Source organism: Phocoena sinus, chromosome 12, assembly GCF_008692025.1.
Source record: "Phocoena sinus isolate mPhoSin1 chromosome 12, mPhoSin1.pri, whole genome shotgun sequence".
Taxonomy (NCBI): Eukaryota; Metazoa; Chordata; class Mammalia; order Artiodactyla; family Phocoenidae; genus Phocoena; species Phocoena sinus.
In genome coordinates, this window is record NC_045774.1 from 84429746 (window position 1) to 84447656 (window position 17911).

The 17911-nt window shown below is 37.9% G+C and overlaps 1 protein-coding gene across 1 annotated transcript in view; it reads right to left on the bottom strand.

Annotated features, from left to right (window-relative positions):
* Nucleotides 1-17911, bottom strand: part of ADGRB3 (adhesion G protein-coupled receptor B3) — an 815189-nt gene that overhangs the window by 130228 nt on the left and 667050 nt on the right. The window contains exon 20 of the mRNA XM_032651211.1: nucleotides 15073-15175. Coding sequence (XP_032507102.1) covers nucleotides 15073-15175 — 103 coding nt within the window. The remainder of the gene's footprint in view (nucleotides 1-15072; nucleotides 15176-17911) is intronic.

A 17911-nucleotide genomic window follows, 5' to 3' on the forward strand; every position in this document is an offset into this window, starting at 1 on the left:
TATGGGGAGGGGGAAGGGTAAGCTGTGACAAAGCGAGAGAGAGGCATGAACATATATACACTACCAAACGTAAGGTAGTTAGCTAGTGGGAAGCAGTTGCATAGCACAGGGAGATCAGCTCGGTGCTTTGTGACCGCCTGGAGGGGTGGGATAGGGACGGTGGGAGGGAGGGGGATGCAAGAGGGAAGAGATATGGGAACATATGTATAACTGGTTCACTTTGTTATAAAGCAGAAACTAACACACCATTGTAAAGCAATTATACTCCAATAAAGATGTAAAAAAAAAAAAAAGATCACTAGGCTGGCGTGTGGAGAATGGAAAAGTAACTTTTGACAAATGGCACATAGCCAGTGGGTGGTAGAGCTTAAAGAGCCTTCAGGTGAGGGTAAGGGAAGCCTCCACTCCACCTGAGTGATGAGACACCTAACAGCACATCCTCCACCCACGACCAGCCTCCACAGGACCGTGGCTCTCCCACATCTAATAGCAGCCCCAGGGGAGATGCTGAGCAGAGCTACCCACCTAGATCACACCCACATTCCTGACTCAGAAACTGGGAGGACTGCAAATATTTATTTATGTTTAGGGCCATTAAATTGGAGGGAATTTTTTTTGCAGCAAATGATTACCTGTTTCGTTTCTATAAAAGGTGCTTTTCCTTAGGTATACAGGATTCACTTTGTAACTTTCTTTTGGAAATTAGGAAAATATATAACAAAAGTTTCTAAACAGAGAAACAGATTCTCTTATTTTTAACAAAAAGAAACAAAAGTAAGTTATCTGTATGAGAACAAAAACCCAGAAAACCAGAACTAATTTATATTAGTTAATATAAATATAATATATATATTTATATATAAATATAATAATTTATATTAAAAGTAATATACACTATTCTTGTCCATTAGGAGAAATCATTTTAAAATACAAATAGAATTTAATTAACAATAAGAATGTAAAATAGACACAGATAAGATTCATTCAAAATCCTTTGTAGTCCTAGTTGTGTGTATATACTGATGTATCATCTACCACAGACACATCTATAGAGATATGTAAAAACTATGTGTATTGTAGTTTGACATAGAACATGTATCCAGGTCCTCATCATGAATATTTGTGAATTAAAATTTAATTTAATATATAATTTAAATTATATATAATTGGGCTTCCCTGGTGGCGCAGTGGTTGAGAGTCCGCCTGCCGATGCAGGGGACATGGGTTCGTGCCCCGGTCCGGGAAGATCCCACATGCCACGGAGCGGCTGGGCCCGTGAGCCATGGCCGCTGAGCCTGTGCGTCTGGAGCCTGTGCTCCGCAACGGGAGAGGCCACAGCGGTGAGAGGCCGCCGTACCGCAAAAAAAAAAAAAAAAAAAAAATTATATATAATTAAAAATAATCATTCTATCATACATTTCTACTGTTTAAGCTAATGATTTCTTCTTTACAATTGAAACTTTAATCTTTGATTCAGTTCTCTAGCAGCCTAGATAACTATAAATATTTTAATTTACACACTCTGAATTTCATAAATCTTAAATTTCATAGCTAAGACTTAAACTCAATCATATGCCTACTTCATTTTTATGAGGCTTAAGATTTAAAATGAACTGACTAACATCACAAAAGAATTAAAGAGTGAAGTTTAATCTTCAAACACACTCATTTTTTCTGGTAATAGGCATTAGTGTTTGTGCTTTAGTTCTGAGGCTTGCTGTAGCAATGCTTATGATCTAAGATACATAATAATTATACAGTTTTTAGGCTACAGTGAGTACCGGAGGCTGAGACATGAAAAAAAGACTCTGTCTATGGTTGAATTCAGTGGGGAATTAGCTGGACTCTGCCATCCCTCTTTTCTGTGTCAGATGTTACTTTTCTGCCCAAGACTGTCAGGTGAGAGAGACATCCTCTAATAGGGGCTTCACCATTTATTGCTGTACTTTAAGAAGTTCTCTTCTACAAAGAGCCAGCTTTGTTGTCTCATGCACTGGGCATTTGTTAGCTGCTTTTAGCTTCTTCAATTCATAAAAGGTCTTACTTGGTCGAGAGTGATTGGATTCATGTTTTATTCTCATTTTGTATATACTGGTAACCAATAGTCACCATATGAAGAAACTCTGTGTTTAGTTCTTGCTCCAAAGAAGGAATTCAAAGTGCATTTCCCTCCTTCTTATCTCTGCAGAGGCCTTTTCAGAAACTGCCTAAGGTCTCCTGTTCTAGTTCTGCAGGCTATACAGACAAAACCTTGGGTGGAGATTTCAGAACTGAAGGTTATTTTTACATAAAAGCATCAGCCTAAAAATGGGCTGGCCTCAGCTGACATTGTAGTTCTTCCATTTACAGGTACAGTACATGTTTCTAGAAAACTCAAAATTGTTCACAGTTTGCAAACAGTGACTTCATGTCAAAATCAACCACATCCATGTCTTAATATCCATGCTGATGCAGCTTTTGAGCTACAACAGCTATGCTATAGCCCACAAAGTCCCAAATATTTATTATATGGCCCTTTACCTTCCAACCTTACCAGCCCTTAAATTAGATTCTGAATTACTTATGAAAATATTAGATCACTCCCTAACACCATACACAAAAATAAGCTCAAAATGGATTAAAGACCTAAATGTAAGGCTAAAAACTACGAAACTCTTAGAGGAAAACATAGGCAGAACATTCTATGACATAAATCACAGCAAGATCCTTTTTGACCCACCCCCTAGAGAAATGGAAATAAAAACAAAAATAAACAAATGGGACCTAATGAAACTTCAAAGCTTTTGCACAGCAAAGGAAACCATAAACAAGACCAAAAGACAACCCTCAGAACGGGAGAAAATATTTGCAAATGAAGCAACTGACAAAGGATTAATCTCCAAAATTTAAAAGCAGCTCATGCAGCTTAATAACAAAACAAACAAACAACACAATCCAAAAATGGGCAGAAGAACTAAATAGACATTTCACCAAAGAAGATATACAGACTGTCAGCAAACACATGAAAGAATGCTCAACATCATTAATCATTAGAGAAATGCAAATCAAAACTACAATGAGATATCATCTCACACCAGTCAGATTGGCCATCATCAAAAAATCTAGAAACAATAAATGCTGGAGAAGGTGTGGAGAAAAGGGAACACTCTTGCACTGCTGGTGGGAATGTGAGTTGGTACAGCCACTATGGAGAACAGTATGGAGGTTCCTTAAAAAACTACAAATAGAACTACCATATGACCCAGCAATCCCACTACTGGGCATATACCCTGAGAAAACCATAATTCAAAAAGAGTCACGTACCAAAATGTTCACTGCGGCTCTATTTACAATAGCCAGGAGATGGAAACAACCTAAGTGTCCATCATCGGAAGAATGGATAAAGAAGATGTGTCACATATATACAATAGAATATTACTCAGCCATAAAACGAAACAAAATTGAGCTATTTGTAATGAGGTGGATGGACCTAGAGTCTGTCATACAGAGTGAAGTAAGTCAGAAAGAGAAAAACAAATACCGTATGCTAACACATATATATGGAATCTAAGAAAAAAAAAAAGTCATGAAGAACCTAGGGGTAAGACGGGAATAAAGACACAGACCTACTAGAGAATGGGCTTGAGGACATGGGGAAGGGGAAGGGTAAGCTGGGATGAAGTGAGAGAGTGGCATGGACATATATACACTACTAAACATAAAATAGATAGCTAGTGGGAAGCAGCCACATAGCACAGGGAGATCAGCTCGGTGCTTTGTGACCACACAGAGGGGTGGGATAGGGAGGGTAGGAGGGAGGGAGATGCAAGAGGGAAGAGATATGGGAACATATGTATATGTATAACTGATTCACTTTGTTATAAAGCGGAAACTAACACACCATTGTAAAGCAATTATACTCCAATAAAGATGTAAAAAAAAAAAAGAAAAGAGTTCTCTTTGGCCACAAAGTTAACATAATGGACTACTGAAAACTATTATCATCTTATCTCAAGGGACTTTCACTTTTGTGAGAATATGATTTAAAACAGTTCACTTTATGTGGTTTTTTTTTAGCACTTCAGTACTTTAGAGTGTATTCAGAATTCTCATAAACATTATAAGTTATAATTATACTACATGGTTCCCTTGTTGACATTAGACAAATTTCTGACCATTTCATATTAGGTACTGAGAATAGAGAGAGTTAAAAAATCATACATAGGGAGAAATTTGTAATTTCTCTACTGGTTTGATTCTAGGAGAGAAAAATAATCTTCAACTTTTCTGTGATACTCCTGGAGAATCATTCGACTTCTCAAATTCTCTCTCAGATATCCCTGCATCAAAATAAAATCTGACTTATGGTGACCTTCAAAAAGACCACAAATAACAAATGTTGGCAAGGATGGGAGAAAAGGGAACCCTTGTACACAGTTGGTGGGAATGTAAATTGGTGCAGCCACTATGCAAAACCGCATGGAGTTTCCTCAGAAAACTAAAAATAGAGTTACCACATGATCCAGCAATCTCACTTATGGGCATATATCCAAAGAAAACAAAAACGCTAATTTGTAAAGATACATGCACCCCAATGTTCATAGTAGCACTATTTACAATAGCCAAGAAAATGGAAGCAACCCAAGTGCTCATCAGCAGATGACTGGCTTAAGAGGTGGTATGTGTATATATAAATACACACACACACACACACAAATACACATTCACAGGTGTGTGTGCATGCATGCACACGTGAACACACACACACACACACAAACACACATGGAATGGAATACTACCCAGCCATAAAAAAAGAATGAAAAAATGTCATTTGCAGCAACATGGATGGACTTGGAGGACATTATGCTTAGTGAAATGTCAGACAGAGAAACACAAATACTATGTGATATCACTTATATGTGGAATCTAAAATATAAAACAAACAAATGACTATAACAAAATAGAAACAGAGTCACAGATGTAGAAAACAAACTAGGGGTTACCATGGAGAGAGGGAAGGGGGGAGGGGAAGAATAGAGGTTGGGGATTTAAAGGTACAAACTACAATGTATAAAATAAGCTACAAGGATATATTATACAACACAGGGAATATAGCCAATATTTTATAATAACTATAAATGGAGTATAATCTTCAAAAATTGTGAATCACTATGTTGTACACCTGAGACTTTTATAATATTCTATATCAACTATACCTTAATTTAAAAAATTTCCAAGTAAACACCCCAAAAAAAAAAAAAAAGAGTGACACCATTAGGCACAGCACCCTAAGCTGTCCCAATATTTTGCAAAATATTTTAGCTCTCTTTGAAGAGAGGACACTGTAAGAGTGTGAAACCAAGTCATTTCTAAGATTTACTGAGACCTAATCACAATCTCTTCCTACTGTCCTGCCATGCTCTAATCACTGGAAAATTTGTCATTGCTTATTGTAAATCATATGGTGTTTAAACAAGACTAGACTCAGAATGTCAGGGAGCCCCCAGATTATTTATGACCAATAGGAAGAATTTTCATCTATGCAAGGCTGGTATACCAAAAAAATTATACAACCCAGTACTACCAGCCATGATATACCTCCCCCATCCCCAAACCCCACAAACTCATTAAAAACAAATTCAAAATTGAAAAAAAAGATAAAATCTGTTTTAACTTATCATCTCTCATCAAAGAAAGATCTCAGAACAAGTCTTAGGTGTTTTTCTCAACTACTTTTTCTCATCATAAAACAACAACAATAATTGACCTTGGTTGCAATTACCCCAAATAAGGCCCCCAATGTACAATTGCCTTTATTGCTGTTACATTATCCCTCATTTAATCGATAGAGCCACAGCTTCATTCATTCAGCATTTATTGATTTCATACCATGTTTAAACAAGTATGTATTAACAGTAGTGGTTTTAAAACCTAAAAGCAGAAAAAAAAAAAACACCCTTGAGAATCACAGTAAGTGGGCAAGGTTGATCAGTGAATGAAAGTTGTTGGGTAATGTTGGTGCTAAAATTAGAGGTATATACCACATGCTATGGAGGTGTTGAAGGGCTTCATGAGGATGATTTACATAAGCCAACTTCCAAAGGGTGGTAGGTGTTTATCAGGCGAAGTACAGAGGGACAGAGGCAAGGGTGGGCCAAGCACACACGGGCTAGAATGCACTGGGAAGCACAGAGACGGGGCCCCCGGCAGGGAGCAATGGTGGGAGACCAGAAGCTCTGCTGGAGGCCACCTCAGCCTGGAGAGACAGGAGTATTTTTATAACTCATCTGTCCAGAAGGAGTGCCCTTTCTGTGTCCCACAAAGTCAGTTTATGTACTAGAGGCAGCCCTGAATGTACTAGAGGCAGTTCAGAACGTGGGGTTAATCTCATGAGCCCTACAGACCTACTGTAGAGCTGGAAGCAGGAGAATGACTTAATCAGGTGGGTGCTTGTTTTCCTTTAAATTTAGGATCTTTTGCACAGTAATACGCTAATGTAAACAAAGGCTAAGGGAGCAAGACAAAAGTTGGAAGAATGTTATGCTCCTCCAGTGAGAAATCATGAAGGCCAGGTCTAAAGTGGGGTGGCTGGGATAGACACTAGGGATTGGCCAAATGGAGGAGTCTCTACGTTGCCTGTAGAACGTTTCTGCACGATTGCTTGAGGATAAATGAACAGAGGTAGTCAGGGTAGGTCTGACACCCTCCAAAGCAACTACCAGCACACAAGTCTCCCCTGCTGAAGGAATGCTCTCTCTCCAGGAGTTTTGTCCAGCTCTGGAGACTGACATAAGAACACACCGTGAATGTCCAAATGGGCTTCCTTGTCCCTCAAGCTTATTTGCCTCCTGTTACTATAACCATTCCAGTCACTCTTTGTTGTCAAGTTAATGCCCCTTCCATCTCCTTTGCTTGTTTCAAACCCATTCTTCATATTGATCTTTTGCCCTAATTTGAAGTTGACTTCAATAACGTGATCCTTGGCTCCTACCACACATAACTGGAAACGTATGGTCAGGGGACAAGAAGGCTAAAGTGGGCCAAGAGAGTCCCTCCAATCCCATGCCTCTCAGTCTGTGAGCCCCATACCAACAAGGCACAATAATCCTCGCTGCCAGGAGCCTGGTGAAATCAGGAAACTAACATACCATTCTGTTCCATGGTTTGATGAAGGTTCTCAGGAACCTAGAAGAACCCTGGGAGAGTTAGTAAGATGCCTCAAAATGGACTCAAATGAATCACACCTAAGCTTATTATATCCAAATCCTTTTACAAACATCACAGCAAGTCAATAAATGAGATTTTAATAAATCTAAATAGGAAGCTTTAGCTTCAGCCTTTGGAATCACAAATGCATTTGAGACAAAATAGACATGGATTTGGGACATTATTGGCAGGAAGTGACTTCTATGAGAGAAGTTATGAATAAACACATTCCTTTTGAAGGTTAAGAACATTATTTTACATGACTTATCAAGTGGGAATATTAATATTTGTTGGATTTCAGAGTCTCTAACTAAAACCCAGGAACCAGATTTCCTTTAAAGCATGCCATCGATCACTTAGAGGTTAAACCAGGCCCCAGGAAAATAATCTTTATCACTACGTTGGCTTAAATTCTGTCTAGAATGGGAGACCCTAATCCTTGTAAAACCAGCCACAGCTGTTAGCTCCACAGGTATAAGCCTAAATGATGAATTCAAATAAATTTATTTACTTATTAATTCAATAAAGATTTATTATATATTTACCGCACTCAGATTCTATGTTGCCAATGAATTTAAGAATGAATGTAACCTAGCCCTGCCCTAAGGAGTGTATAGCCTTGTTGGAAGCAGGTAACAAAATACAGGACAGTAGTTTTGCACTAGGAATCATGGAGCCTCAGAGCTGGGGTACCTAAATGTTGAGGATGGGAGAGGGCCTCACAAATGAGGAAGAGTGTCAAGGATGAGGACAAGCCAGATGAAGATGTTTGGGAAATCAGGTGGGGTGCGGGAGAGTAACAGCACTCCAGGCTGGAGGGGGGTGAGGAATAAGCAGTCACCATGATTTTGATGAACTGTAAGCAGTACGGTATTGCTGGTGTGACTAAAAAAAAAAGTCAGTAAAAGAGACCGAAAATGAAGAGGTCAGCGCAGGTCATGTTTAAAGTTTCTCAAGTTTGATAAGCTATAGAACTCTTTCTCAATACAATTTATTCCTGAGCCCCAATACATTAATGCAAGAAAATCAGAGAATAGGAACCTTCGCAGATAAATAAAACATTCTCACCTCTTGTGTCTGAGCACAGTTTGAAAATCACTTCTGTAGGAGGTCAGACAACAATACATGTTTGCTAAGGGGAGTGGAGTGGTCAGATTTGAATTTTAGCTCCATCACTTGAGCTACAAGGTAGAGAGTGGGGTTAATGATGCTGGAAGATTAGTGAAGGTAATTCATACCTGATTGAGGCAAAAAGCTGGAGGTGAGAAACATGTGAGGGTACACATGGCACAGGGGGCTGATTTATTAGATTTACTACATGAGGGGGAAGGAGGTATCAAGGATAATGCTCAGAGTTCCAGCTTATGTAACTGGGTTGGAGACTACAGAAAGTACATGCAATTTATATATAATGTGTTTGAGTGTGGGGCAGGGACATAAATGGGAAATTTAGTGGTGAGCAGCAAATTGGACACGAGGAAATCTGAAGCTCAGAAGAGAAATTCAGAATCAGATGTATATCCGTGAGTCATCACCATCATCACCATCACCATGATCAGAAGAACAGTTTAAGGAGTGCTTACAAGGTGCTTCATATGTACTCTCATGTAACCTTGACAGCAACACTGTAAGGGAGATACTGAGAGGAAGCTGAGGTCGAGGGAGGCTGGGTGTCACGCTCAGGATCACACAACTAGGAAGCAGGAGATGTAGGATGCTTGGGTCCCTCTGGCTTAAAATGCCTGCTCTTCACCTTCACCACCGAGAGATGGATGTCTCCCGGGAAGCCTGGAGAGCCTGACCCTCAAGAGAAGAGCAGACGGTTTCAGGTGGTATCAGAATGGACAGACTGGGTGGCTGAAAACACATACTCAGTATTCCTCCTCAGAGACTGAACACGTATAGATTCAGAGGCCAGGCATGGAAGCATTGATAAATGTGTGGAGAATCTCAGTCTCTCGCAAAAGGAAGTCCTGGGAGAAATAAGTGAATTAGAGAGTTCTTCACCTAATTAAAGTATTAAAATTCAAGATTTTATTTAAAAAAAAACCCACAATTCTGACAACACAAAACCATCTTCCATTAGAATAACCACAGCCTTCTAGTTTGGCCTGTATTTACTAATTATCTCTAGGCAAACTACATAACAAAAACATAACAACATGGGGCTTCCCTGGTGGCGCAGTGGTGGAGAATCTGCCTGCCGATGCAGGGGACACGGGTTCGTGCCCCGGTCCGGGAGGATCCCACATGCCGTGGAGCAACTAGGCCCGTGAGCCATGGCCGCTGAGCCTGCGTGTCTGGAGCCTGTGCCCGCAACAAGAGAGGCCGTGATAGTGAGAGGCCCGCGCACCACGATGAAGAGTGGCTCCCACTTGCTGCAACTAGAGAAAGCCCTCGCACAGAACTGAAGACCGAACACAGCCAAATATAAATAAATAAATAATAATAAAACAAAAAACATAACAACACTTGATAAAGGATAAATAAGCACCGGATGTAGTAAACAAACTTTGTAGATCATGTGACTTTTAAAAAGTGCTCCAACACAGAGTTTTTATATTTTTTGCAAGACTGAAAGAAAAGACACAGCCCTATCATGTAATTCAGTGGTCCATACATAAAGAGTTATGAGAGAAATTCTTTCTGAAGAGTGATAAGGAAATGTCTGCACACCTGAAATAATTTGGGAAGCTTCCTTGATCTGTCAATGCGGACTTTTGCTAGGTCTTGTAGGTCTCCTGGGACTAAAGTTAGGATCTAACTTTGCCCTCTCACATTTAGTTATTCTTTTTCAAAATAAGGATGTCTATTCAGGATGTCTATAACTTATTTTATAACACTTTGGTATTCTCAGTATGATACTATTGATATATATGTGCCAGTTAGTTTAACCTTTAATCCTAGGAGCTGTCCAGGAATGCACAGAACAAGGCAGTCAGCTGGCATTGTATTAGAAAGGGTCATACCCCAGAGTCTTGCAGGGTCAACTGCAAGTCTTTGGATTTAGGTAGATGTATCCACAATCAACACTTCAATTATTATCAAACTGACTAGAGGAGATTGATCTTTATTGATGAACTAGTGCTTAGTCAATTATTATGGGTTCCCTTGGTGAAAACAAAGGCGTTGAAAGATATGTAGATGAGCTAATATAGTTAAACACTTCTTAGTCTAAATAGACTGCGTGGATGATTCCATTGAAGCTTATATCCTGTACTTCATAGAAATGAGGCCTATAGTTTTACCCCCAATCATTCTGTACTCAGACACTCGATTAGGAGGATTTTTGATTGAAAGATGCTGATTGAAGGCACAGAAGCCTGTCTCTAGAGTATTGCTATGTCCACCTGAAGTGAATGTTGCATACAAGGTGTGGTCATGGTCAAAATATCTAAAATGACAGAGATCTATAGCTTCATTGAGTTTACAGAACAGGTTTTGCTCTTGATTTGCTAATAAATGTTTATCTAATAAATATCACACTGTCTGATTGAATCTAGACTTGGCTTCCTTTCATTATAACCTGGTAGTAAGGTTATAGGGAGAAGTTCTCTCTCAGAATCTTCTTGGGTGTCCACCATTATCTAACCAAAAAATATATATATATCCAACTGTTTTACCAAATTTGACTTCCATCTGTTAAAAAGAATGTTATAAAATGGTTAATATGATAAATCATCTCAAAGTGCTTTAGAAGAAGGTTAATATATATTTTTGTGATTAAGAAAACTATTCTCTGAATATATGGCTCAACAAAAACCATTTGCATACTTTAAGGTACAAAGGAAATTCTAAAAATAAACAACATTCAAGTGATAAAGGAACATCGTGGTTGAAATTTAAAATACACAGAGAAATCAAAGGGCAATGACATTTTATAAGATAGCTTGAAATATAATGAAGTCAGTTATAATTACATTTTATAACTGCATTTTAAGAAGAGATAGAAGAAATGCATTTGATTCCTTTCTCTGCTACCAGCAATTGAATCTATAGTTCAAAGATCTGAATACATCATATTTTAAACAATGGGTCATTTCAGCTTGTTTCTCTCCCAACTCAAAAGAAAGCAGAGATACTCAGTAGTGAGATAATTGAATCAATTATATTTCAACAAGCAATTTGGAGAAAGATCCCAGTCTGACACTTCAAAACCATGCTGGATTTCAGTATCAAATACCAGATTTCACACAAACTAGCCATGACAACTCTCAGAGGCAGTACCAAACCAAAGAACCTATTCCTCAAGAAGCCCTCTCAATCTGCCTGCCAATGGAGGGGACACGGGTTCGAGCCCTGGTCTGGGAAGATCCCACATGCCACGGAGCAACTAAGCCCGTGCGCCACAACTACTGAGCCTGCGCCATCTGGAGCCTGTTCTCCGCAACAAGAGAAGGCTGCGAGAGTGAGAGGCCCGCGCACCGCCGTGAAGAGTGGCCCCTGCTCGCCGCAACTAGAGAAAGCCCTCGCACAGAAACGAAGTCCCAACACAGCCAAAAATAAATAAGTAAATTTATATATAAAAAAAAAGAAGCCTTCTCAGATGTTTCCATTTTTCCAAGTGGGGAATGGTAAAGCATCAATCAAAATTTACCAGGGAAATCAAAGATAGGAATTTGATCAATTACAAAACGCCCACAGCAGCGAAGGGATCCTACACACACCCTAAAAAATATACTGTGCCCACTGATAATATTTTACGTTTTTAAAATACTGTCCTGGAGTTTATACAGATCATGAGTTTATACGGATAATACATTTTCGTATTTTTTTCTCTCATTTTTTTTTTTTTGAGACATCATTAATCCTCCAAACAGTGAAGCAGGTATGGCTTTTCACACACTGCTATTTCACATATATTTAAAATGAATTGAGGTCAATTTAATTGAATTCAGCACATGTATCATAATAAAATATACGATTATTTCCTCTGGAAACCTGATATTGTTGAGAGAGACTAAGAATAAAATCCTACTGTGTTGTATTTTTCTCTCCTAGTCACTCCATAGTGGATTGTCCTAGGCTTGCAAGATCACCTACTCAGAGCTAGTAAAGAAAAATTAACGTAGCATGAGAGAAAAACAATAATTTTTCATTTTCTTTATCATCACTACCACCTATCCCCTACTCCTCCCCACAAGCATCAACAGTGTAGCAGCAGAAATCAGCACAGTCTATCTGGAACAGAACCACCAGGATCCCAAAACCATATAGAATCTATTCTGCAGAAACAGAACTAAACTGACCTTTTATTTTTTTAAACCAAGCCCATGCCGGCCATGCTTCATAATCAGAAATGAAATGTAAAACTAGACTTGTCTTATCTTGCCTTTGATGTTCATAATATTCATAGATATCTAGCAGACATTTTAATTAAACAAAAAACAACAACAGGATATTGAGAACCTGGAAAAGCCAAAATGGGCAAGCAGAATGTAATTTCTCAAAACTTCTTTAGTCTCTAAGTATCATTACCATTTAGACCTACACAACATGGTAGTCACTTGGTACATGTAGCCACTGAGCACTTGAAATGCGCTTGGCCCAAACTGTGATGTATTATAAGTATAAAACACACACCAGATTCTGAAGGCTTTATTTTAAAAAACTTTAAAACATTGTATTAACATTTTAAAATATTACTTATATGTTAAAATGGTCATCTTTTGGATAGACTGAGTTAAATATATTATTAAAATTGATTTTGCTTGCTTATTTTTACTTATTTTAACGTGGCTACCAAACTGTCACTATTACATACATAGCTTGCATTTGTGGCCTACAGTGTATTTCTATCGAACAGCAATGATCCAACAGAAATACACAACAACCACTTAAATATGTGGTAAACCTTGTGGAAAATTCTACTATTTGACCATTTGGCTCAGAACTTGTAAAAACTTTGCCAGACAGCATAAAGCAGTTTTAAAAGCATATTTCCTACTGAAGACAATGATGTTTTCCATATTCTAATGAGGGACATAACTCAAGAGTGTTTGGAGGGTAAAAAATGATACGGAGACTTTGGTGGAAAAAAACAAAACAAAACAAGCTACCAGCTCAAGCTAACTCTAGCTTGAATTTTTCTGGTTCCTAGACCCAGTAAGTGATTTCTACTTCAGAGGAAAGCTCTCCTTCTTTGCACGGAGGTTCAAGGACAAACAGTTAAAGAATTGTGACCAGGTATGAACAAGTGAAGGAGCATTCCTAAGGGATCTGAGGTCCTGCCTGGTGAACAGTGAGGACAGGGGTGAGATGAGGGATTCTTCACTGCTCAGGGCTCACGGGGTGTCTCCCCTCCTTCATCCCCAGCCCTTTTCTTCCCTTTCCAGCTTGCTTGCGCCTACCCCCATCCATTTCCCCTCTGCTGGTTACTATGCACACTTCTTTTTCCCCTCCCAATTCCAACTGCATCTCCCTCACTGTGGTCTTTCTCCTTTCTTCCTCTGACTTTCTTTTTCCCATGAATTTCTTGTTAAATTTGGGTTAAATAGTCAGAAGGTGGCCCTGAAATATATTTTAATAGACTTTACTTTGTCTCACCTTTTTTTAAGAAGACACAGGAAAGAAATGGGAAAAGAACTAAACATTCAGATACGTGAAAGATGAAAGTGTTTTTTACTTCCACAAGGCTCCTTATTGGGCTCTTATTGGTGTTCCCTTTTTTGCTTTTGTCCTTCATGGTTTGTGACCTTCCACTTATCCCCCCTCCACCCTCTCCCCACAGTCCTAGGGTAATATGGGTCAAGATAAAATCTTCATCAGAATCACCTAAGCAGTTTCCCAGACCTCTCTAGACCCCAAATTGTATTCTTTGGGTAGGAATCAGATTCTTAGGAGTGTAAGTTAGCAAAATAAACAAACTATCCTTAATCTTTGATGTTGATGCATGTCCTACAAATATCTAATATATCGAAAGTACCTACTGAAAAGTGCATTGGATGTTCTAAAAATGATAGCTCATAGGGAAGAAGTTCAATTGTTGACTTTAGTATTTGGAAAAAAATTAAGAAAAGAACAGGCCCAAACTGACCAGCAAATATTATCAAAGCATTTTTTAACAGAATTCCTTTGAGGTTGGGGTAAGTTAATTTAAGATTTCTATTATGGGTTTCTTGGTATGTATTTCAGAGTCATTTAGCAAAAAAGACTGACAGTCATTTCTCAAAAAACATGGTCATTCAACTCAAGTCATATATTTTACATTTGCTGAAAGTGATTACACAGTTAAAGAACTACAAAACTGTTTAAGTATCAAAATACTTTTTGCCTAATAAATGGTCATTCAACTCAAGTCATATATTTTACATTTGCTGAAAGTGATTACACAGTTAAAGAACTACAAAACTGTTTAAGTATCAAAATACTTTTTGCCTAATAAAACTTTTTGAAAGGCATAAAATCTAGAGTCACTTCCTCCTAATACTGTCTTTGGTTATTGTCTAAAATAAGTTTTTTGGCGGATTTTTCAACAGCTATGTTACACTAGTTAGCAATTTATAGTTGAATTTTAGGAATCAGTATGTTAATAAATTAGATCAAAACACAGGAAATTCTATTACAATTAGGATAATGAATTAAAATTTGTGCTTTTGATGTTCCAAGGCTTTGAACTCATAGAGTTTTGACATAATGTTTAATAAACACATATGTTTACTATTATAAACAGCCTCTCAATCCCCAAGAAATTAAGCCAAGGGAATGTATTTCTCAACTGGAATCACCAATACTTTTATTCAGAAACAAATAAAATATTTTTATTTTTAAAAATAATTTCATCAGATGTTCCCTATTTTATCAAGAATAAACATATAGATTATCAATAGCCAACTTTATGTCACAACATAAACGCAGAAAGAGAAGCAGAATAATCACCAGTCATACCTTATTATGTGTCTGAGTCTGTCCAACCAGGATGAGGATGTTGGATGAGATGATAGACAGGCAGAAGTTAATCAGAATTATGGACCTCTCAGAGCGTATGTACCTAGCCAGAGAGAGAAAGTGTCCAACTTTAAAATTCAGCGGAAAGATGAGAAATTCTCTATTATGCAAATTGGTGGAATTCATCCAGAAAAAGACACTAACATGAAGCCTTTACATGAGAAAAACATATTTAAAAAGTTGTTTTTAAGGAAGATTATTCTTAGAGACCCAATTTTATAGTGACATATAATATCCAAGAGACCTTAAATTTATTTTTCTTTAGACATTAGTGTGGACAACATGGCACTTCTGACAGAAGCTAACTTGCACATCTGTTATCACCATAACTTTTTTTACTAGAAGTATAAAATTTCTTAGAATGATATCAGTTAGTATCATTACCTTCCTATTTGTGTATCTGTAATATGCTAATTATTATCATTTACATCAACCAGTAGAGACTGAAAACCAAAAAGAAAAACCCCACACAGATTCTGAAATATCCCCCTTATTTACTAGGAAGATGCCTTTACTCTCATGAAACCATGAACCATGTTCACCCACCACTTCACTCGCTCAAGTATTTTTATATAGTTAGGCTGTTACTCTTTAGGGTTTTCTTTTCCTGAATAATTGTTCCAAAACAAGAAAAAAGAAAATGAATCTTTACTGATGAAATCTAATCCAATCCACAAATGATAATTCATCATTAGGCTGGAAAATTAGTTGGAGCCTGCCATATTTTACCCATATGAAGAAGTATCTGTATACAGTCTGTCATATAATTTTTAAGCACATCAAGAATGTAAGCCTAGGGGTAAGATGGGAATAAAGACACAGACCTACTAGAGAATGGACTTGAGGATATGGGGAGGGGGAAGGGTGAGCTGGGACGATGTGAGAGAGTGGCATGGACATATATACACTACCAAATGTAAAATAGATAGCTAGTGGGAAGCAGTTGCATAGCACAGGGAGGTCAGCTCGGTGGTTTGTGACCACCTGGGGGGGATAGGGAGGGTGGGAGGGAGGGAGAAGCAAGAGGGAAGAGATATGGGAACATATGTATATGTATAACTGATTCGCTTTGTTATAAAGCAGAAACTGACACACCATTGTAAAGCAAAAAAAAAAAAGAATGTAAGCCATGGAAAAAACTGCTCAGAATCAAATGTTCTACCAGGTGTTTACCCTAAAAGGGTAGCAGCTATCTTGCTTTACTGTACCCTGTGGTAAATCACTGAGTGACAGTAACAAAAAGACATATTTGTTCGTGCTGTGTATTTGAGACTGTTCAATTTGTGTTAGAACATGAACTCACTGTCCACAGCCCACAGTGTGGGCTTCCCTGTGCAGTGCTCCATGGGGGTGCCAGAGATCTGGAGGCACTCTTTTTTTTTTTTTTTTTTTTTTTTTTTTTGTGGTACGCGGGCCTCTCACTGCTGTGGCCTCTCCCGTTGCGGAGCACAGGCTCCGGACGCACAGGCTCAGCGGCCATGGCTCACGGGACCAGCTGCTCCGCGGCATGTGGGATCTTCCCGGACCGGGGCACGAACCCGTGTCCCCTGCATCGGCAGGCAGACTCTCAACCACTGCGCCACCAGGGAAGCCCTGGAGGCACTCTTTGGAAGGTAAAAATCTATCAAAGTTCTTACTCTCTGTTTGTGAGGAATATTTAGGCAGAGGTCCTACATTCCATCACATGTTTCAGAAAAGAAAGTAAAACAAAAACAAGAGTAATAATAAAATATACAAAGAAAAATTTTAATATAAAAGAATCTTCCTTTCTTCACAGAACAAACACAGAATGAACCTAGGTGGACCCTCAATAAAAAATGGCCTCAAGAGTAGCTTAATCTTGTCCCTGCATCATCAGTATCTAAAAATATAATAAACCACACACTGGGATGATGAAAACATCAAATATTAAGCTGTTTCTTTTTTTTTTGGTTGGGGATGTATCATTAAAACGCTTAAGGGCTGCACACAGTTGACCCTTTATGTGATATTAAAGGCTTCCATGACAGCACAAGTACAGAGATGACATTACTGAAAGTCTTTCATTGATATCATTTGCTCGGTAAATAGAAAAATCATGGTAATGAAGACCTAGACTGACCACCCTGAAGAGTCTTTAGATGTTTTCATTTTCATTAACATTGTGACATTATTGCCTTAAAAATTGCTATAAAATGTCTCAACTTTCAAAACATTTTATAAATATGCTTTATGCTTTAAACAAAATTTGTGAATGCATCATTTCAATACATGGATTAAAAGGACATGCTTAGTTGCTCTGTGATGTAATAACGTAATTCTACAGAACATAGCTGTAGATGGAGAGAACGTAACAATCAATTCATTTTTTGATGAATATTTCTAGTGAGCTACATGAGACATCAGCAAATTTCAAAGCGGTATATTATATATAAAATAATTCTGATGTTCACACATTTTACACATCATAAGAAAAGCAAAAAAAAAAAAAAACAAAAACACTAAACCTTTTAATTAGAAAAAAAAAAAGCAGTAAGATCCTGACATGAGTATTATCATACAGGAATGTTACTAGGTAAATTTAATGTTTACAAAATGCATTGAATTCATCATGCTACAAGATTCACTTCATAGTTTATGAATCTTGAAACTTCTATCAAATTATTAATATTACTTCAATCCTTCTACCTGTAGACAATAAGTTGATGGCCACTAACGGTTAGGAATTCAAATTTATATAGTTTCTTAGTACTGTCTTCTAAACTTCTCAGTTTCATGTCAAGTTTGGATAGATACTTTC